The sequence below is a fragment of the Podarcis bocagei genome (genome assembly GCF_964188305.1).
Source record: "Podarcis bocagei genome assembly, chromosome: 9".
NCBI lineage: Eukaryota > Metazoa > Chordata > Lepidosauria > Squamata > Lacertidae > Podarcis > Podarcis bocagei.
This window is the reverse complement of record NC_138134.1, coordinates 62,920,696-62,943,218: the sequence shown is the minus strand read 5'-3', so window position 1 is coordinate 62,943,218 and position 22,523 is coordinate 62,920,696. Positions and strand designations below refer to the sequence as shown.

Here is a 22,523-nt window from a genome sequence, read left to right as displayed (position 1 = left end):
GCAACGTGCTAGCTAGCGGCGGAGCTGCCAACAGCTAGGGGACTCTCTCTCTCTGCATCCCACCAACCAAGCAAGCTCCTAACCGCCTCCTCGGCTGCTGCTGCTTCTACTGCAGAAGACCATCTTCACAAGTCCCGGGGCTGCCGCTGTTTGGCTTCCTGGCTGCATCCAGCTCTCCGCGGAACTGCTATCTCGGGTGACCACGTTGGAGAGCCGTTTTCGCAGCGGTCGCTCTCTTCACTCCCCGCACCAACCAGCTGCAGGGGGGAAGCAAAAAAAGCGATCAGTTGCTTCTCCCCCTCCCCACCCCCTTTCTTTTGGTGGAGCAGGAAGAAGATCGAGATCTAGTTCTGCATTCGCAGCTGCATTGCCTTGAAGTTCACTTTGGGTGGTTTTGGTTTTTTTAAAAAAAAATCATCGTCATCATTATTATTTTTTGGAGGGAAGCTTGGAGACGAAGAGCGCTCTCCCTCGCCACACACACACACTTTGCAAGGATCTAGTCCCTCGCCTGGGAGATTGGAAAGAAAAGCTGCAGTTATTATATATATTTTAAAATTGTTTTATTCCCCCTCCCTCCTTCTCTCTCGAGCACCGGCTGGCTGGCTGTGGGGGGCACTGGAAGGGTCCGTCGGTTTGCCGGTTGCAAGTTGCCCCACTGGAGTGGCGGTGGGGACCTGGCCTTGCGGATCGCTCCGGAGGAAAACAAGCCTATATATTTAAAAGATATACCGTTGAAACATAACAATAAAAAGGCTGAGGATGGTGTGATCGACACAGGGACACGCCGAACTGCTTCCCGATTGACATCTCTGGCGGCGGCGGTGATGTGCTGGATGGATTTGCTGCAGCAACTCCCCACAACTCTGGTGATGCCCGGCCGCCCCCCGAAGTGACGCGGGGCTCGTTGCGAGAGGCTCCCCAACCAGCCTGGGATCGGCTCCCTCTTGCAGCTTTTTCCTTTCCTCCTTAATTTTTTTTTTCCTTGGAGGATCCAACCGGGATTTATAGGCTCCTCAAACTCTCGTCTCTCTTTTCTTGGGCTTCCTTCGTCCTTGTCGCTGGTGTGATCGCTAGCCTCCTGCCCCCCCTCCTTACTACTACCCCCCGTTTCCCGAACCAACCACTCCTCCCCGCTTGCCCGAAGCGCAGGAGATGGAAGTTTTCCCCCTCGCTTTGCTCGTGTCCGTGTGCTGGACCGGAACCTGGGAAGCGGCGCTGGCAGATTCGATCATCCACATCGGTAAGGCGCGCCGGAGCTGCGACTGCAGCGGGCTTACTTCGCAGCCTTTCCCCGCTTTCCTCGCCAGCTTCCTCCCGCCTCCAGCTGCCCCGGGCAGTATTTCTCTCTCTCCCCCGCTTCCTCTTACTGAACGAAATTATAACCGCCCCCATAATCGGCTACGTTTCGTTTGCTGCATGGGTTTTCTAGATTCGAGCGCGAATATCTGTGTTGGGGAGTTTGCGGGGGGGGGGGGTTATTTTCCAGTCCCCTCTACAAATGAAGGTAAACAACCAGAGTTTGCTTTTTGCATAGTGTGTGTGTGTGTGCAGCTAGCTCGTTCTCTCGAGCAGAAATCCCTCGCCCCAGGCTTCCCGCCGCTGCTAGCGGGGAAAGCCTGAAACGCCCCCCCCCCCAATATGTATTATAAAGCTTGCAAACCTGCACCGCGCACACACGCACACTGGCCCCACGTTGCAACACAACGTACGTCCGCCCCCTTCCCCTCCCCCCCCCGTACGGAGGAACAGGTGGTTTGGCAACGTGCGCTCTTCCATTTGGCCAAGCAGATCTTCGCGAAAGGGGAGGGGACTGAGCGCCGTGGGGCTCAACCTCCCTCCAAACGGGCGGGAGGCAGGAATAGCGTCCAGTGTCTCTCTCTCTCTCCCCCCCCCCCCCCAGCCAGGAAGCCCGCGACGCGGGAGGATCGTGGGCTCTGTAAAGGTTTATACGTTGACAGGGCCTCCCGTGCGCGCCCCATGGCCACCCTCTCCAGTGCTGGATGGATGGTGGTGTCCCCTCTTCCCTTTTAGGAGGGGGGGGGGAGGAAAAAGGCAGCGGGAGAGCCAGCCCCGCTTCGCGTGCCTCTTCTCCAGCGAAGAGATGAAGCACGGCACGGGTTAAAGGAGCCGCGGCTTTTCCCTTTACCCGCGCTCCCCCGAAGCTGCTTTTGGGCCCCACCTATTGGCAGCCGCGTTGATGGCCACACGGGGACTCGAGCGCGCGAGGAGGATGAGGGGCATCGCGGTGCTTCTGATTCACAGAGCTCTTTCTGCAGGGTCCGGGAGAGCAAGCCTGAAGCTCACATTTGCCAACCACTGGAGGGGGTGGGGGGAGAGAGAGAGGGAGGCACAGGAAATAACTCCATCCCTCGCTGGTTCAGAATCCTTGCAAAAAAAGAAAAAGAGAAAAATCATCTGGCTAGGGCTTTCCCCCATCACCATCAAACCGAGAGCATCCTCCAACTCTCTATCCCCATTCCCCTGCTTAAAATTTTTAAAATGCATCCGTGGGGGGTGTTTTGCTTAGGAAAAAAATAAAATTAAAATGTGTTGGAGAGGAGGAAGGAGTCTCTCTGTGCGCGCGCGCGCGTTTGCTGGACTGCTTTGTAAGCAGCGCACGCAGGCAGAGAGAGCATGGAACGAGCGGGCTGCTTTGGCTCGCAAGAAGATAAGCGATCCAAACGTACTGGGGGTGGGGGAAGCCTCAGAGTCCCCCTGCTGGCTGGATGCGGAGCAGGGGGACAGAGAGCAGGCGCGCTCCTTTCAGGTACCAGCAGAGTCGAAAGTCTTGTCTCTCTTCGCTCACACTCCTCCCTCTCTCCCCCGCGCTCCAAAATGTGCACATCCTGTGCTAGAAAGGTACAAATAGAGATCGTTCCCTGCTGTTCTGGGGCTAATGCCAAGCAGTACCCCACCCCCAATAAATAAATAAAAACCACACAACTTGGTGTCTACCGGGGCTTCGTCGTTTGAGAGATGCTCGTTTGTAAACATGTCTGCCAGCCCTTGATTGTAATGCGATGTTTGAGGGAAGAGGATCAAGGTTGAGAAATCCCTGCTTTTGTGTGTGTGTGTGTGTGAGAGAGAGAGAGAGAGAGAGAGAGAGAGAGAGAGACCTCGCCCTATAGGATTTGGGCAGATTCTGGAGTGTAAGTTCGCTTAGAGTTTCTAAGGCAAGAGACCTCTGTAGGAGTCCTTGCTTGAGTCTCTGAAAGGAGGGATTGAAGGTTAGCAGCGTCAGACATCCTTTAGAAAAGAGGCAGAGAATGGTTTGTTCATTGCGTTTAAAAAGAGAAAAAAGTAAATAATTTACTTGAAATGGTGGCTTGGGGGACAAGGGTTTGGGCTTTGTTACAACCAGGTGAAGTTGCAGCCTTCTCTGCCTATGGTGAAAGGTTTTGGAGCCGTTCTTGTGTTCCAGAACAATTATTTTCACCAGTGAATAGTTGGGTTGGGAGGTGTGCTGGGGGGAGAGACTCCCAGAGCAAAGACCCGTTTCTTTCTTCTTTGAGCAAACAGTTCCATGCACTGTTGCACTGTGGTTTTGCATCAAACAGCCCCTTCTCCCCGCCTCTCTTCACATTAATTGCTATTTATGTTTGCTGGATGCCCACTTTAATTATTTATCGCTGGCAAATACAGCACTGTGTAATTTATTTTTATTCCCCCCCCCCTTCTCTCTCTGGCTTTCTTGTAAGTGCCATTGGTGGTTACAAGCAGCAACAAAAGTACATTTGCTTAGAAAGGGGAGGGGGGAATCCAAAGTGGCTTCTCAGACAATTAATTTCACTTGGAAAGACAATTAGTACATTTGACAAGGGGATTAGCTTTTTTTATGGATGGCTTTATGTTGCCATGAAGCTGGCAAATTGATAATTGTCATCCAGAGCTCTCAATCTTTCTCTCCACCCCCTCCCTTCAATTTCCTGCAGGGTATGGAAAATAAGTAGCCAGGAAACAAACAACAATTTCATGTTAAATTGGGTCAGCAGCTAAATGCAGCAATTCTTCCAAAAGTATAGAATTCATCGCTAGTTTCCAGGTCTGAAAATCTTGTGTGCTATGACTCTCGTGTATTATGACCCCCACCCCTTGCACAAACTCCTATCTTACAGAAGAAGCAAGAAAGAGGAACTCTTTTTGTTCATTTTAAATTTCGGGAGAGGGTTTACAGAGAGGGTGAAAATCAATGTTAGAATCACAGTGTTTCCAAATGAGGGTTTGCAAAGACAATGAGGGAAATGAAAGTTAAATATTCCCTTGGGGGAAAAATATTGAAGCAGCAGGTATAACAGATGTTCTGAATTCAACGAGGAAAAGACTGATGATTCCTCAATGTAATCACACTTCTAAAGTGTGCAAAAAAATAATAATTCAGTGTACCATACAGAGAAAAGTGTGTGTGTGTGTGTGTGTGTGAGAGAGAGAGAGAGAGAGAGAGAGAGAGAGAGAGGGTGAAAGTAACTGGGAATTCTCCAATATAAATGTAACTTGCATGTATTTCTCATTCATTTACCCAACTATGTATTTGTATTTATACAGTTATCATGTAGGTTACCTGTTTAGAATAGGTATCTATGATAACAAACTCATCTTTTTGCCAGCCACCAGAATGGAAGCTAAGAGTTAGCTTTGGTAGTAACAGAATATAGATGCTATCTCCCCACCCCTCGCAAACCATACTCCTCTAATTAATATAATTATTCTGGTTATATTGAAGGGAATCCATGTTGCAGGCTCTGTGTTTCTGAGCATTGAGAGGGTTTGTATAGTTGTGTTTCTGCTGACTTGAACATTACAGAGGGGAGCAGGCAGTTCAGGAGGACTACATTAAGCATGCTTATAAAAATGCTAAAAACAATCACCTCCACTGGAGGTTTTTGGGTTTTTTGTGTTTTTTTGTTTGAAGCATGCACACTGAGGAAGAAGGGGTTCACTCTCTCATTTCTGACATTCTGAAACTATGCAGTTCTGCATTATGCTGCTTCCTTGAGCCTATGCATTGATTGAATAATTTCATCAGACTCACATTACTTGATTGCTTAGAAGTTTCCTAATGATCTGTATGCTGTAGGAAGAACTCAAAAGCCGTGAGCGGAATGGCAATGATATTGTGTTTTATGAGGCTATTCAAAAAGTCGCTCTGATTTATGCAGCTCAAAAGCTCTGAAGTCTTTGAGATTAGCCACGCTGCCTGCTATTTTCTTCGTACATTGCTTGTCCTATACTCTTCACTCCCTAAACACAACAGGAGTTGAGAACACTGCTTTAATTAAGCAGGGATTAGCTGGCATTTCCACCCAAGTGCACAATTTATGTATGGCTCATAGCGGGTCTCATGTTCTAGTATATTTAGTGATATGTGAGTGTCCGTTGATTTGACCTCTAAGTCCTCCAATGAGAAGTGTGTGTGTGTGTGTTTCCATATGGGTGAAAAAAGATGAATGCGTTTTCCAGGATAAACATTTTTTTCTTCAGATCAGCAAGTGCTGCAATGGCATGACCTCCACTCAACTGAAAGGGAGATTGTGTGTGAATCTTCTACAAGCCCCATTCCAACAAATGGAGGATACACAGTGGTGGTACATTGTGGGTTGCATTATCTGCCTCTAAACTTCTCATTAGCGTTGTTTGCCTGTAAGATTTACAGCACTCGTCCTGTGCACCTTTACTCCGAGCAAGGTCCCATTGAGATCAATGAGATTTGCTCACAATTGTGTAAAGGATTGCAGAGTTATTACTAAAATACTAGCACATTACTGTACTAGCATAACATTTCAATGCTGTGCATTACTACTAAAATCCCAGGAAAACTAGGATGGCCTTCTCCAACAGAAGTCGTACTAGATGAATATAATTTCTTTCTTGGTGGACAAAGTCCCCAATGATATTCTGATGGAGAAGCTGGTAAAACATGGTCTGGATGAGGTCACTGTTAAGTGGATTGTTTGTTTGTTTGTTTGTTTGTTTGTTTGTTTGTTTGTAACTAGATTTGTAGCTGGTTGACTGACTCACAGCCAAACTAGGACAACTTACTTTCCAAGCCTTACAATTCTGATCTTTGGCTACATTACTATTTACATGCAGTACACATTTCTTGATCCCAAGATGCCCTGGCTAATAGGTAACATGTCTCTTTGGGTCCCAGAAAAAGCAATTTGTGGTCGACTCTAATCATCCTCTGTTCTATTTATGTAATTTGGATTTGCTAGCCCACTTGGTTTGAGGGATCAAGTACATTACTACCCATTTCCTTGCACATGCTTTGTACCTTTAAGTCTTGTTACAAGAGGTTTTCCCTGCAAAGGGAGACAGTCAATGCACAATTTACAGCATAAAGACCCATTTAAGTGAATGACTGATACCTTTGCTGGAAGCCAGTAATTTGCAGGGCTGAACCTGCCATGTAACAAGTTGATGTGACCAGCTTCAGGGAGCATCATGTGGTGTGGGATAGATGAAGGCAGGAATTTATGTCTAGATGGTGCTGCAAGACTTCTTAAAGTGTTGTCCTTAGAATGGGAGGTGGGTATTTGGACTTTGCTTCAAGCAGCAAGAATGTATTGTGCACTGCAGGTAACTGGACTCACATTACTCTTCTTGAAGGTGCTCAGAGTTTAGTGTATCAATAAATCCTCACCAGTTACCTCTATTTTAAATACGTAACATTGCCCATTGAGGGTCCTGGCCTCAGAGTCTGAAGCTGGAACCTAGCCTAGTGAGCTACCATGGACAGCGTAAAACAAGTCATCTGAGTGCTTGTTCAGTACTGAAGGTAATAAAGGCACTCAACATTGAGAGCTGGTGTGGTATAGTGGTTAGAATGTCAGTCTCGGACCTGGGAGACCATGGTTCGAATCACCATTCAGCCATGAAGATCACTGAGTGACCTTGGGCTAATCACTCACTCTCAGCCTAACCTACCTCACAAGGTTGCTGTGAGAATGAAACAGGGATGAGAACGATACATGCACTTAAAAACTGCTTGGAGGAACAGTGGGGCATAAATTAAATAGAAGTCTTTGGATTGGCAAGGCCTGGCACAAATACTAGAAAACTGCCCATTTATTAGTTGTGTTTACACCTCACATTTCTTCCAAGGTAGCACGTGTGGTTTGTCTCCCTCCATTTTGCCCTCAGGACTGTCAAGTGATGGAGGCTAAGCTGAGAGATTGTGACTGGCTAGGTGGAAATTTGACATTACATTCTCTCCAGTTCTGAAACAACACTAGCTTCCAAAGCACTTTGTCTTCTTGATCGCCAGCTTCCAACCTGTGAGCCTGGTAATCCTTCAGGTTACACCATGGCCCTCATGTGGCCCCCTGACATTTCCTTGGTTTCAGTAATGGCTTGTAGACAATCCTTCGGTTGCTATTCTCCCTTATCTTCCACATATTCCTAAGTGATACTGGAAATAGCAACATGCTGAAGAGAGATTTGTCATGTTAATAGTTATTTGAGAGCTAATGGCTGTTGAAGGGAGAACCTGTTGCATTTTATTTGGAGCAGAAACAATAGGTTTCAGTCCGTTCTCAGTTAAATTTATTTCCATGATATTATGCACTACATGACTACGGAACATATGTATAATTTGTTTAAAAAATGGAATAAGCAGACCTGGTTCTCTATAGTGCCATTCTTTGTTCATCATTCCACATCATTGCTCTTTTTGTGATGCTGATAAGTTGTCTTACAGTAGCAAGCCAATCCAATGTCAGCATTAGCTGAAAGATAATCTATTAATTTAATTACAGCCATAACAGAGTGTGCAATTACTCTTCTAGAACAGCTAGAATGGAGTGATTCAGATGTATATTTACAGTATTAACCCAAATTTCTTAAATGACCTTCTAGTGCCAACTTGGAAAGTGGTGTGTGAAAAGACAGGAGATGGTGATGTAAATTAACCAACTTTTTCTTACTCCTTTCATTGCTGAGTGGCTACACTTCTCTGGATGGTTATGAAGTAACCTTGCAAACCCATGGATGTTGTGTAGTGGTAAGAGTGTTGGATTAGGGCAAGGGTCAGCAAACTTTTTCAGCAGGCGGCCTGTCCACTGTCCCTCAGACCTTGTGGGGGGCCAGACTATATTGGGGGGGGGGGAATGAATGAATTCCTATGCCCCACAAATAACCCAGAGATGCATTTTAAATAAAAGGACACATTCTACTCATGTAAAAACATGCTGATTTCCAGACTGTCCGTGGGCTGGATTTAGAAGGTGATTGTGCTGGATCTGGCCCCCAGGCCTTAGTTTGTCTACCCATGGATTAGGTTCTGGGAGACCAACATTCAAGTCCCCACTGCAATTTCAAGTGATAATATGCATGTGTGGATGGACAGATCTAACACCATGGATAGATCTTCCATAACATAGCATTTGAAATACAATGCTTCTCAATGGAGACAATTTGCACATGTAGCTGCCATCGAGAAAATAAGTGGTCTGCACATATGTGTGAACAAAGTCTGGAACTATCTAAATTCTCAGGCACTGACATGATTATGGCATTGCTCTTAATAAAAAGCAAAGAGATGGACGCTTATGAGAGCTAGTGAACCTGGCCACGTGGTTGGCAATGATTGCACTTCTATTTAAATGTCACAGAAGGACCAAAATAGCATCTGAGCCTGGTAGACAAATATAGCTGCAGGCTGTGCCTTTTAGATGATGGATATCAGGAGAGAAACCCCATCATTGTAGTAATGTTCTGCAGTTTTGTCAGGATGAAAATTAGAGAAGTTGAATCCATCTTGTTTATCTTGTCTGAAGTAATAACTAGCTGAAGATGGGCCAATTCATATAAACCAAAACAAACGAACAAAATCTTCACATAACATGCCCTGGGTGTCCTTGGGGGATGCTTTTCGCATAGGGAATGTCATGTGTGACCTGGGCAATTAATCAGTGCAGCCATAGCTTTCTGGTGGTGATTTCTGCAATTGTGACAGCATCTTTTCCAGCTGTGACTATCACAAGAAAGTCTTCTGAGTAGGTGCAGTCAGAACTGTAGATTGCCCAGGTTACAAATATAACATTCTTCATAAGAATATGTTCCTGTGGATAGTTGGGGTAAATGCGTACATATCTTAAATGGTCTTGTGTATCAGTATGTCTGAGATATCAGTGAGGGCAGTTCATTGCTTTGCATTGCTGTTCGAGTTGAGCAGATGTTTTCTCCTTTTTCCATCCTTCTCCATGCATGAGTTCCTTTAATATTTTTGAGGAAGTAACTTGTCAAAGATCCTGGAATTGGTGCAGCTGCATACCAGGGTCTGTGCAGCTGAAGAGATTCTATCTAAGCTCTTGATTTGCAATGCCAGGGTATTTTGTGCTCTGTCCTGCCAAGAAGTGGCTTTCAGACCTTCTACCATTGAATCATTTCCATATCATCTTGTTTGTTAGGAGCCCCAACACATTTTCCAGAGAATTGCAATGTATTGCCAAGGATTCTGCATCATGCTGCATCTAGGACCTCACTGTTGTCTCATCTGAGCTAACAGGATGGCTTAGAACACACCCTGCATTCTCACATGCAGTGGCTGCATACAATAAGGAAGATCAGTAATTAGGGGTCTGCCATGTTTCAGGGACGCGGGTGGCGTTGTGGGTTAAACCACAGAGCCTAGGACTTGCCGATCAGAAGGTTGGCGGTTCAAATCCCTGCGACGGGGTGAGCTTCCGTTGCTCGGTCCCTGCTCCTGCCAACCTAGCAGTTCGAAAGTACATCAAAGTGCAAGTAGATAAATAGGTACCGCTCTGGTGGGAAGGTAAACGGCGTCTCCGTGCGCTGCTCTGGTTCACCAGAAGCAGCTTAGTCATGCTGGCCACATGACACAGAAGCAGCTTAGTCATGTTGGCCACATAGCTGTACGCCGGCTCCCTCAGCCAATAAAGCGTGATGAGCGCCGCAACCCCAGAGTCGGCCATGACTGGACCTAATGGTCAGGGGTCCCTTTACCTTTATGTTTCAGGGATGTTTGCCACTATTACTGATCAAGAACGCTTAATTTGTTTCAGAGAACTGCCAAGTTTGCTCTAAACCAGCGTTTTCCAACTTGGTTCCCTCCAAATGTTGTTGGACTCAAACTCTCAAAGACCCAGCCAGCATGGCACATTGGTCAGGAATGATGGGAGCTGTAGTCCAAAAAGATCTGGAGGGAACCAGATTGGGAGAGGCTGCTTTGGACCATAACTGGAAGAGGAGGAAGCAGTCTTGGGGAGCAAAGACCCTAATGGGTGTGGTGCTACTCATACCCTCCACTTCCATCACAGCACCTGTGCACAACATAGAGTTCTCTCGTGTTTCCCATGTAAACATGCTGGGTATTAGTGTACAGGATCGATGTGGCTCTCAGGTGTCCTTGCACCTTGCATATATTTATGCTGCGGTGCCCCTAACCTCATTGTGAAATGGAAACTGAAGATCCACAAGATATGGTAAACTTTCAAACAGCCAGTGATTAAAAGGACTTGACTAGACTGGAAAGCTTGAATATAGACTGGTTCTTGTTATTCTTATCACATGACTACTCCAGGTATGTGTGAACAGGAAAGCTTCTGCTGTATAGCTTTACATTTACTTTGCTATAGGTTAGATTTTGCTGGATTAGCTATGCGGCAAAAGCACTCCATATCCCAAAAGGCCAACATTTGCGGTTTCAACAAAGATAACATAGCAAATTATTATATTTATATGTGATGCTCAAATTATATTTCAGGGCTGTACTAGGGTGGTAAACACAGTGGTTTCAGCAGTTGTTGTCTGATTGGAATGAGATCTGTGAGAGCAAGGTTAAATTTAAAGTAGGTTTCCTGAGCACACAATGGACTGAGAATTAGAGATGGAGGGAGGAGGAAGATGAAAGGCAAAAAGTTTCTTGAAAGTTGTGCTAGGTTTATCTGACAAGCCATGCTTAAAAAAGAAATTGAAAAGAAAGATGAGGGAGGAAATGAAAGGAGAGGGAGAGAAAAAAAAGATATCAAAAGCAAAAAGTCCCCAGTAGGCAATAAGCTGAAGCTTGCGCTGGGGTATTGTATGGTATTTCTGCTACAGTGGAAAAGATTTAAATCAGAAATCTTACACATAGTATTTAGTAGAAAAATGCTGTGTGCATTTTACCAAGTTAGGCAACACATATAAGATAAATGATAATTATTCCTAATTATTATATATTCCTCGCTCATGAATAAATCAGTCGTGATTAATAAAGCCTGGATTTGAAATGGACTGATAATTCTGAATTTTTATCAGGCAGACTAAACATAACTTAAAGGATCCAACATTTCTTTTTGCTCCCTGCTCTTATTTTACTTCATTGGCCGTTCCTAGGGCTGTCCAGCTTCCCTCAGCCTGGTCAGGAAATAGTCATAGGCTGTGTAGCAAAATTCTCCCAGAACTCCACTGCTAAAGTTAAACATCCCCCCTTTACATCTACCAACCACCCAAGTTGTACATGATGTTGGGATATGAAAAGAAAGATTCCCTCTTCAGGCATTGGCAAACGTGTAGGTTGGGAATGTGTGAAGAGTCAAGGATATCCGCATGAATCCCACCCCTTAATGTTCCCATAATGTGAAGTCACTCTCAGACCACAGGCAAAAAAATTAGGCAGAGCAATGAATGCAGCTCATTGTCCAATTGATTATATTCCACCCATGCAAAACTCAGATGTTTCTGCATGCACAAACATGCACACCTGTCCATCCATACAACGGGCATTGAGGATAAGGCTATCAATGGCCACTAGCTATGATGGCTATGCTCTGCCTTGATGGTTGGCATCAGCAGTAGGTCTGGTTTAACTCGCACAAGTGGGGAGAGCACTTTTGCACTTAGTTCCTACTTTGGTTTTCCCAAACCAAACAGTAGCTGGCCATTGTGAGAGCAGAATGCCACTGGCATCATCAAGCAGGCTCTTTTTATGTTTTTACATTCTCTGCCAATCTCTGCCAAGCAGCTACATGAGGTTCCAGGTGCTTACGGTATACTGGATTGAGTTTCCTTTGGGAAGATTGAGGCTCAGCAGAGGCTAGTGTCTTTAAGAAATATGGTTTATGAGCACATATTTACACCTGGAAGTCTGAAGTAGATGAGGTGCAGAACATTATACCCCAAGAGTGTCTCTTTTTGCCCCTCTCACGGCTTCAGCAAGGTTGGGTCCAAAGTAGCAGTCAGGCATGGCTCCTAGTCTTTTAGTGCAGCTTCCTCCAGCCAGCACCAAGATGGTTTTGCTTTGTCCTCCTTCTCTTTCCCAGCACACCTTTAGCCTCCAAACCCCAAGCCTCCTGTGAACTTTTCCTGGCACCTTCCACACACCCCTTACCTTGGCGCCCTCTGTTTTGCACAGACCTGAGCACCTTCCTTGATGTATAGATAGATGCCCGGGCATTGTTTCATAATGACATATATTTAACCAGCCTGGCCAGGCTAGTTTGCATAGTCTAAACCCAGTAATTTCCTTTAGCGCAGTTCAGGAGAACTACTGTGGCCTGTATCCTTTCTCTTCAATATCCCAAATATTAGCTAGATTCTGACATTTATTGATTTCTTGGGTTTAGTGAGGTCTCTACCCCCCCCCCCTGCAAACTTTTAACAATAGCAAGTGTTTTAGACAATATTGAGGCAACCAGTGTTGCTGTAGGAAGTAACCATGCCAACTAGGTGATTCAAGCGATAGGCGGTTGCAAACATTGTTGCTGACAATGGCAACCTGGTATATTGCCTAGCTAAGATATGAATAGGGATGCCACAAAGATCGTTGATTCCTCCATTCCCTGTATGAAGCCTGAAAACTTGCTGGTGTGAATAAGTGCATGGATAGCAAACATTTTCATTGCATTTGTGAAAAATAAAAGCAAGAGGCTTAACAGTACAAGCTGTTGTGAAATAGAGCAACTGAATATGCCATGCATAACAGTGATTCCGTTCTGCATTAGAGTGCTTAGGAATATTGTGATTTCAAATGGGGAATGATGTGCAATTAGGTCAATTGCATATGTGAGGCATATAAACGGTTCATAAATGATTCCAATCACCCTGATTTTTAATTATGTGAGCAGTTGAGTCTCTGCTCAAACATAGCACAGAACTAAGTGTCAGTTCAGATGCTGACAATTTCTAGAAGAGATGCTGCCAGTTTTTGAACTGTACCAGTTGCAGCTGCTCATGTGTTGGCTTTGTCATTGCAGATGGCCCACACTAATGGATTGGACCTCCATAATCCACTGCCCAGGCTTGGGCCCAAGGGAGGTCACTTTGGTGCTGCTAGCACAGTGGTTTGAGGCGTATTCGGCTGTCTCTCAAGACAGATGGATGCCAAAAGTCTAGCAACCTGCCCAATGCTCAGAGTGGGGCAAGGAGGGCAACCCCACTCCCTATTAATCACGCTGTGCCATTTTCATGTGTGTGCATAATTTCCATTGTTAAAGTGTGTGTTCAAGATTATGTGTATCTGCCACTGTGCTTGGAGGACAGTGCTGGAGGACAATGCACCAATGAATTGATGTGGAAAAGGATGTTCTCTGTGGTGGCACCTATATGATGGAACAGTCTCCGCTTAGAGAGTCACTGGGCACCTTCTGCAATGTGTTTCTGCCAGTAGTCGGAGACATTATTGTTTGCCAAGGCATTTCTGGACTCCACCAATCGCTTTTTGTTATTTATCCTTGGTCTACTGAATCATGCATAATAAATATGCAATTTTGGGAACTTTCATTATTTTGCATTGCTGTACACTGCTTTGACATATTTTGTAAAAAGTGGTATCAAGGTAAAGGTAAAGGGACCCCTGACCATTCGGTCCAGTTAATAATAATAATAATAATAATAATAATAATAATAATAATAATAATAATAATTTATTATTTATACCCCGCCCATCTGGCTGGGCCTCCCCAGCCACTCTGGGCGGCTTCCATAAAAACCAAAAATACAATAAAATATCACACGTTAAAAACTTTCCTGAACAGGGCTGCCTTAAGATGTCTCCTGAATGTCAGGTAGTTGTTTATCGCTTTGACATCTGCTGGAAGGGCGTTCCACAGGGCGGGCGCCACTACCGAGAAGGCCCTCTGCCTGGTTCCCTGTAGCTTTGCTTCTCGCAATGAGGGAACCGCCAGAAGGCCCTCGGCGTTGGGCCTCAGCGTCCGGGCAGAATGATGGGGGTGGAGACGCTCCTTCAGGTATACTGGACTGAGGCCGTTTAGGGCTTTAAAGGTCAGCACCAACACTTTGAATTGTGCTCGGAAACGTACTGGGAGCCAATGCAGGTCTTTCAAGACCGGTGTTATATGGTCTCGGCGGCCGCTCCCAGTCACCAGTCTAGCTGCCGCATTCTGGATTAGTTGTAGTTTCCGAGTCACCTTCAAAGGTAGCCCCACGTAGAGTGCATTGCAGTAGTCCAAGCGGGAGATAACCAGAGCATGCACCACTCTGGCGAGACAGTCCGCAGGCAGATAGGGTCTCAGCCTACGTACCAGATGGAGCTGGTAAACAGCTGCCCTGGACACAGATTTGACCTGTGCCTCCATGGACAGCTGTGAGTCCAAAATGACTCCCAGGCTGCGCACCTGGTCCTTCAGGGGCACAGTTACCCCATTCAGGACCAGGGAATCCTCCACACCTGCCCGCCTCCTGTCCCCCAAAAACAGTACTTCTGTCTTGTCAGGATTCAACCTCAATCTGTTAGCCGCCATCCATCCTCCAACCGCCTCCAGACACTCACACAGGACCTTCACCGCCTTCACTGGTTCTGATTTAAAAGAGAGGTAGAGCTGGGTATCATCCGCATACTGATGAACACCCAGCCCAAACCTCCTGATGATCTCTCCCAGCGGCCGCATGTAGATGTTGAAAAGCATGGGGGAGAGGACAGAACCCTGAGGCACCCCACAAGTGAGACCCCAGGGGTCTGAACACTCATCCCCCCCACCACTTTCTGAACACGGCCCAGGAGGAAGGAGCGGAACCACTGTATAATAGTGCCCCCCCAGTTGTGGACGACTCTGGGGTTGCGACGCTCATCCCTCTTTACTGGCCAAGGGAGCCAGCGTACAGCTTCCTGGTCATGTGGCCAGCATGACTAAGCCACTTCTGGTGAACCAGAGCAGTGCATGGAAATGCCGTTTACCTTCCCGCCAGAGCGGTACCTATTTATCTACTTGCACTTTGATGTGCTTTCGAACTGCTAGGTTGGCAGGAGCAGGGACCGAGCAATGGGAGCTCACCCCGTCGCGGGGATTTGAACCGCCGACCTTCTGATCGGCAAGCCCTAGGCTCTGTGGTTTAGACCACAGTGCCCCCACCCCCCTAAAAAGTGGTATAAAACTCTTTAAATAATTATTCTCATCATCATCCAAGCATGTGTGCTGATAGATGCAGACTTTATCTAATGTTCACTTCTTTGTCTATGTTTTTGGAGACAACATGATTGCAGAAACTAGGTAACTCATGTGTGCCTGCATATGCCTAGGTCTCACATGGCATTAAAGGCACAGTAGGTCAGCCCTTAGAGACTACCCTCAAAGGAGACAAAAATGGCACAGCAAATCCTTTAATGGGGAGCATGGTGGGGTCAAAAGCATTTCCAGAAGCATCGGATCAGAGCTATTTATCAGAATGGGAGGTCACTGACTTTTGAAAGCAATGCACATCCACCTTTTTGGGAGGGGGGTGTCATTGCCTTTAAAAATCACATCTGCATGAAATCTGCTAGGAAGAGGTGTGAATGTATTTCATAATGTAAAGAATGAAGCAGGAAGACAATGCCATAATTTTTGCAATATTATAGAAAGCAAAGCTGTGAAGGAGCTGGAAACAAAAGAGGAAAAGTCACTCTGGTCATTAAATTAGCAGTTGCTGCTCTCTCTTTCCCCCCTCCCCCACAAAAAAAATATTTTTGCATGTTGTTAAGCCTGCCAACTGTTCCTAAGGCTGCAATTAATTGGCTCTTTGTATTGAGGAGAGTGCAACTGTTTTTAGAAAATACTAGGTTCATAGTCTCCTATCAATGCCACAAAGCAGAAAGGCAGCTTCGTGCTTTGTGAACGGTGCTGAGAATGCCGGGATTGTTCACGGTGGTAGCTTTGTATTCCAAGTGCGTTATGGAAATTGACAGTTTGTAAACTTGCGAGCTGTTAAAATAGCTCCTGCAACCTCTCCACTTTTCCTAATTTGGTTTTCAGAAAGTGCTCCCTTCCCTTCCTCTCATCACCTCCGGCATCTGCAATGAAGGAGAAAATATATGCTGTTTAGAGCTAATCCCTTTATGGTTTTTTCAGACAGCCCCACATATTACTGATGTTGCAAAGACTACTTTAGCCAAAGAGAGGCAGACCCACCATGATCTTTTGCTCTTGTTGTTTGATGTCATGCGCTACAGGGAAAAAACGCCCGATAAGTGCATTCTGAAGGGGTGTTCTCTTATCAGTCTGCTACTTATGCTTCCTGAGACCTTGGTTCAGCTGTTCTGGAACACAGGGAAGCACCATCTTTGATGGTTAATTGCTTGCAGATCTTAACGCGGCTGTTCTCAGCTTGCTCCCTCTGGTAAACACAGGCCTGCTGGATCACCATAGGCTACAATTTCTCCCGGTAGTGGATTGTTCAGTAATTGCATGAAGATAGGGAAAGAAAGTACAACCTGAAGTCATAGAAGTGCCAAGGAAACTGATGATGTGAAGGAAATGAAAGCTGTTGGCAAAACTAATAGAGAGGGTAACAGATACAGAACTGAGGGGTCTACTTTCTAAACCCGTCGCTGTCTTTTATAGGCAGTTTTCCATCTGTGTCAAATTTGTCTCTTGAATAGATCCTTTAACCACGGGGAGGGTGTTATCCATTCAAATGCTTCACTTTGGCTCAAGGGAACTGGCTTACTGGAGGACCCAAGTGACGATTGTTGCTTCCTCCCCGCTTCCTGGCTGCCTTCAGCCATCTCTCTCATGGATCCTGTTCTCATATCCGAGGGCTCTGGCAAGGCAGGAGTGCCTCTTGAATCCCCACAATATTTATATACAATCATACCTTGGGTTGCGAACGCTGCGGGTTGTGTGTTTTTGGGTTACGGACGTGCCGAACCCGGAAGTTCAGGAATGGATTACTTCCCGGTTTCGGTGTCCGCTCATGTGCAGAAGCGCTAAATCATGCTTTGCGCATGTGCAGAAGCACCGAATTGCATCACGCGTGTGCGCAGACGCGGCGCTGCAGGTTGCGAACGCTGCGGGTTGCGAATGTGCCTCCTGCACGGATCATGTTCGCAACCCGAGGTTCCGCAGTACATGTGTTAAGGCTTCCAAGATGGATCCCAAATGGAGGAGGGGGTCTGTTGCACAAATATTTTCCTCACTTTTGAAAAGTGATCATCTTTTGTCATGAGAACATACATGTCATCCTTTTTTGGTGTGTGAAAAATATGCATGCAGTGTGGGCACATTCTGTGGATTTTTGTATGGTTTTAATGTAATTTTTTTTCTTCTTGGTGTTTTTAAAACGTTGTAAGTCATTTACAGAGTCTTTACGTGGCAATAAGCGAAGGTATTAAATCGATTAAACAATGATGTTGAGGATGGTGACATGCATTAGCTTGGTTTAACTCCTCAGTTTCAATCAGACACCATTTATAACATACACTGGATGTGCTAGGATCAGTCAGTCATTTTATTTGTATGCCGCCTTTCCAAAGTTAAAGCCATGCCCAAGGCGGATTGCAACATATAAAAAAAAATACATAACTACAAAAATAACAAAAGCAGTCATAAACAATAAACAGCATCAAAAAGTACTCGAACAGATTGAACAATTTCCACATAAATCATAAGATCCCAGATGAAGATACAAAAAAATTAATGGCAACAACCATCTCCCAACAAAGCCCCCTAAACAACGCCCCAGCCCAAGATTCTGTTCAGGAGCCTCAGCTTTCAATACTTTCAACAGTCACGGCCTTCCCCAAAGAATTATGGGTGCTGAGAATTGTTAGGAGACCCCTATTGCCCTCACAGCTACAGTTCTTAGAGTTCTGTGTGAAAAGGGGTTGACTGTTAAACCACACTCAGAACTGTAGCTTTGTAACAACTCTCAGCACACTTAACCAGCTCCCTGCATTCTTGGGGGGATGCAATGACTTTAAAGAGGTGTCATAGTGCTTTAAATATATGGTGTGAATGTGTCTTCAGTCTTATATTTGGACTGTAGTTTATGTGTATGTGTGTGTCAATAACATCCACAGAATTGCAAGCAAATATTGAGGTTACTGTAGTTGTTAGCTGCAAGCGTGTTAATTTCTTGGCAGATGTGCACGTTGGCACCAGTTTACCAGTAGTTTCTCCCACCCCCCCCTGTGCCTACTGCTGTCTTCCAAAATGGAGCTATTAATGTGATTTTAATCAACTGAGCTAGCATGACAGATTTATAATTGATCAAGGGTCAGTAAGCAGGTTTTGAAGATGGAAGAGCAGCAATTGTGAAGGACACTGAAGGTTAACTCATCCCCCCCCACCCGCTAATTTTACACATACCTCATTGAAACATACATGGTGGTAAATTGGAAAAACAATGACTTGAAGGTTATTTTCAGTTCTTTTTGGTAGTTCTGTGTTGCGAACCACATTTTCTCTTAGATCCTGAGAAAATCCTTAGCTGTGTGGGTTTTAAAAACTCGCTTCAGCGGTCCCTAATCCTCTTGGTGGATTTTTAAGAATTTTCTTTGAAATTGTGTTTGTTGGACTTCTTTATTTATTGGCTTACAGTTATTGTAATATTTTGTGCTTGTGTGAGCTCCAGAAAGTTATTTATACATTAAAGAAGCCCACTATGATAAATAAAATAGCAGACATCTGTACTGGAGTGTTTAGGTTTTAAAAAATAATATTGAGGCCTGAACAGTTCCTTTTTAGCTTAAATAGCTCAGCTGCTATGAAATTAAGTATGGCTCAGGAGCTTCTGCACATCACATCAATAGGACTTTGATACCCAACTGTCCTTTGCTACCAGCAAGTAGAAAAATTGGTCAGTTTCATGGAGGAGAGGTCTATCAATTGCTGCTTAAATGAAACCTCCAGATAAAGAGACAGTGTATACATGAGTACCGAATGCTGAGGACAAATGAAAGAGGATGACCATCACCATCAGGGCAGTAGGAACGGTCATAGCTTAGTGGCAGAGCATCTGCTTTGCATGCCTAAGGTTGCAGGATCAATCCCAAGCATCTTCCCATGGAACCTTGGAGAACTGTTTCCAACCACTGTTGACAGTGGACCCCTGATGGACCCCTGGTCTGACTTAGGGCAGCTTTCTATGTTCCTGGCCTGTGTTCCCTTAAATTTCCCAAGATGAGGATGGGATGCTGGAGTAGTTAGACCTGTGGCATAGTTAGACCCCTCATGTGCTTCTCCTTTGATGAAATCTCTCATTGGACTGCAATAATGACTCTTGCTTGTCTAGATGGAGGATGGAGAAAAATGTGTGCCTTCCTGTCTATGCGTAGAAACGCCTGGCTTCTCTGTGGCTGGAATGTAGTTCATTGTTCTGTGCATTTTGGCACCACTGGCATGTGGCTGTTCATGAGGGGATGTGGCCCCAGGCTAAAGAAAGGATCCCCATTCTGGCTGTATGTCTATTGACTGGGAATATTTCTTGCCTTCACCCTGAAAGAGTGGATGTTGTCTTACTCCCCCTTCACAATTGAGATCTGAAAAAAGTAACCCTCTTCAGATTTCTGGGAAACTGCGAGATGTGAGCAGGGCATGTCTTGCTCTTTGAGTCTCTGTGTACATGCTTAATTGTTTTGCTTTATCGAACACTGCTACATTTTGACTGGCTTAGTCCTTCAGAACATATGGGCCCATTTTGTGCAGGAAATAGCTGTCATTGGACATGTCGCTATGGTGGAAACTGCAGAATTGTGTTCTCTGCCTTTGATCTCACTTAAGGGTAAAAAAAATAAAGCCTTTAAAAACCAATACCAAATTAAAGCTCATGGCTGAGAAAGGATAAATGGAGGCCTGTTTTTATGGTGACCTGACCCAGACAGTTTATGTGCTATGCCGTTTGCAGCATGCCACCATCTCTTTGAAGTATTTCATCTATTTAAATGTTGATGTTTTGCCGCTAGCATAATTGGGTGAAGCGATGGTTTAGCAGAAGTGCTGACGAAAAGGTCTTCTGCAAAATGGAATTGCAGATATTGAAAGGGAGGGCGGAAACCCTTTCAGAAATCATGTAATTGCTGAACATTTGACATTACTCCGTCTCACTTTCTGTCCCCTCTACAGATGCATTACTGTCAGGGACTCTTCCAGGATGGTGATGCCTGGCTGAAAGGGTTCAATGGCTAGCTAGCCCTGTCTGTCTGTCTGTCTCTCCTCTCCTTCCTCAAGGGAAAAAAGGACTTACTTTAGAGAAGAGAGTAGCAAGCGGGTGAGGGCCACAGTGCACAAAGGAAAGACCAGATGGCTTGTAATTTCATCATCCCTGAGAAGGAACATCATCCCCCATCAGAGGAGAGGTCTCCTATGTACCCTGGGATCCTCCATCACCTGCTACCCTATCATCTCCAGTATCTGAGTACCATTCTTATGAGTACCTGCTTGGTCACCTGAGAAGTCTTACCCAATAGGGCACTTCTTATGTTCCCTTCCCCAAGGTGTGACTATTTTCTGCTTGTGGGAGGTGAGGATATAAATGTGAAAAGGCTGGTGTTAGCAAAATGTATGACACTGCTTGAAGCGAGCTGTGTCCACCTCAGTTCTGCTCACTGCCATTCATTCAAGCAGGGATAATAGGGTTTGCCCCACCATACCACTTTAAGAGGCTTCCCCTCCAAAATCCCCTCCAAAATCCCAGGAACTGTAGTGTGTTAATGGTGCTGGGTAATGTCAAGAGACCCCAGTTCCCCTCACAATTGCCAGAGTGGTTAAACAATCCCTTTCCCCAGGTAATTCTTCCTTTGTGTCCCCCTCCAGTTCCCAGCTTGCCCACAAAATTACTTCCGGGGGGGTGGTATTTTATTCCACTGAAACTGAACATTCAATAGGTCTGTCTTCTGAGTAAACATAACTATGTCTACTCTGAAGTAAACCCTTTGAATCCAGTGGATCTTACTCCCAAGTAAGTGCAGTTAGTATTGCAGCCTAGATATTGTGTCCATTTCCGAAAATTATTTGGGAACTGTGCTGGGAAGAAAGCAGTCAGTGGAAGAAACGAGCACTTGAGGGAGTGTCGTAGGAAGAAGGGATTAAGGTTTAAGAGTTAGGTTGTCTGGCTGGTTGGAAGTTGTTTGGAAGCCATTAAGTGGTGTGTGCCTTTCAGCATTTCAATTCATCATCCAGGAGGGACTCAGAAGGCTTTAGAAAAATGGTTCAAATGCATTTTGCCACAATAAAAGAGGCAACTTAGCCTCACTGTGTACATTCATACATTTTGGAACATTGCGCATGTGGCTTCATATTAACCTAATTCTCGCAGCAATTCAGCAGTAGCCGAGTAGAATCTCAACTTGTTAAGGGAGGAGGGAGAAGGAAAAAGAAGTACCATTTCAGGAATTATTTGGTTCAACACGTTTTGCTTGATTAGGCTTTCTATCCTGCCATATCCAAGGCTTAGCTTGGGTTATAGCAACCCATATCCAAGGCATTGCTTGGGTTATAACTTGCCTCTTCCTGCGGCAACCAGATTCCGTAAGAACATTAAAACCACCTTTCTGGATCTTACGAAAGGTTCCTGTAGTCCAGTGTATAGGGCTTCCTCTGCCGATACCAGCATCTTGAACCCAGCCCAGTAGCTAATTGCCAACCACTGCAATTCTTCCAGCAGCGGCATAATATCGGTCCTCAAATGGAATATCGCCATGATATTATGCCGCTGCTGGAAGAATTGCAGTGGTTGGCAATTAGCTACTGGGCTGGGTTCAAGATGCTGGTATCGGCAGAGGAAGCCCTATACAGCTTGGGACCAATATACACAAAATGTTGTCTCATCCTCTGCATACCCAACCAATCACTGCATTCTGCAAGAGAGAGCATCCTACAGATACCATCCTATCTGTGGAATTGGGACTGTAGTGTGGCAGCACCTACACTTTGGAACTCCCTCCTGTTGCATATCAGACAGGTGCCTTCTCTATTCTTGATTGCAGAATAGATTAGACTCTCTACAGAGAGGGTTAAGTGGATGGCCTGGGGTGAGGAGTTGTGGAAAAATGCACAGTAAGCACACTAAATGCTATATCAGTTTGTGTCTCTCAGCTACTTGGGCAGGCATGTACAATAGAGTCGGTTACAGTGGTAATAATAATAATAATAATAATAATAATAATAATAATAATAATAATAATAATAATTATTATTATTATTATTATTATTTGTACCCCACCCATCTGGCTGGGTTTCCCCAGCCACTCTGGGCAGCTTCCATAGAAACCAAAAATACAGTAAAATATCACGGATTAAAAACTTCCCTGAACAGGGCTGCCTTCAGATGTCTTCTAAATGTCAGGTAGTTATTTATCGCTTCGACAT

At 45.2% G+C, this 22,523-nt stretch overlaps 1 protein-coding gene across 7 annotated transcripts in view; it reads left to right on the top strand.

Moving 5' to 3' along the window:
• Positions 1-250: 250 nt before the first annotated feature.
• Positions 251-22,523, top strand: part of GRID2 (glutamate ionotropic receptor delta type subunit 2) — an 849,518-nt gene continuing 827,245 nt past the window's right edge. For all 7 annotated transcript variants that reach the window (XR_014011362.1, XR_014011363.1, XR_014011364.1 and 4 more), the window contains exon 1: positions 251-1,243. Coding sequence is in view for 4 of the 7 variants with exons in the window: in XM_081206978.1 (XP_081063104.1) it covers positions 1,156-1,243 (88 nt within the window). In the remaining 3 variants the exon portion in view is untranslated. The remainder of the gene's footprint in view (positions 1,244-22,523) is intronic.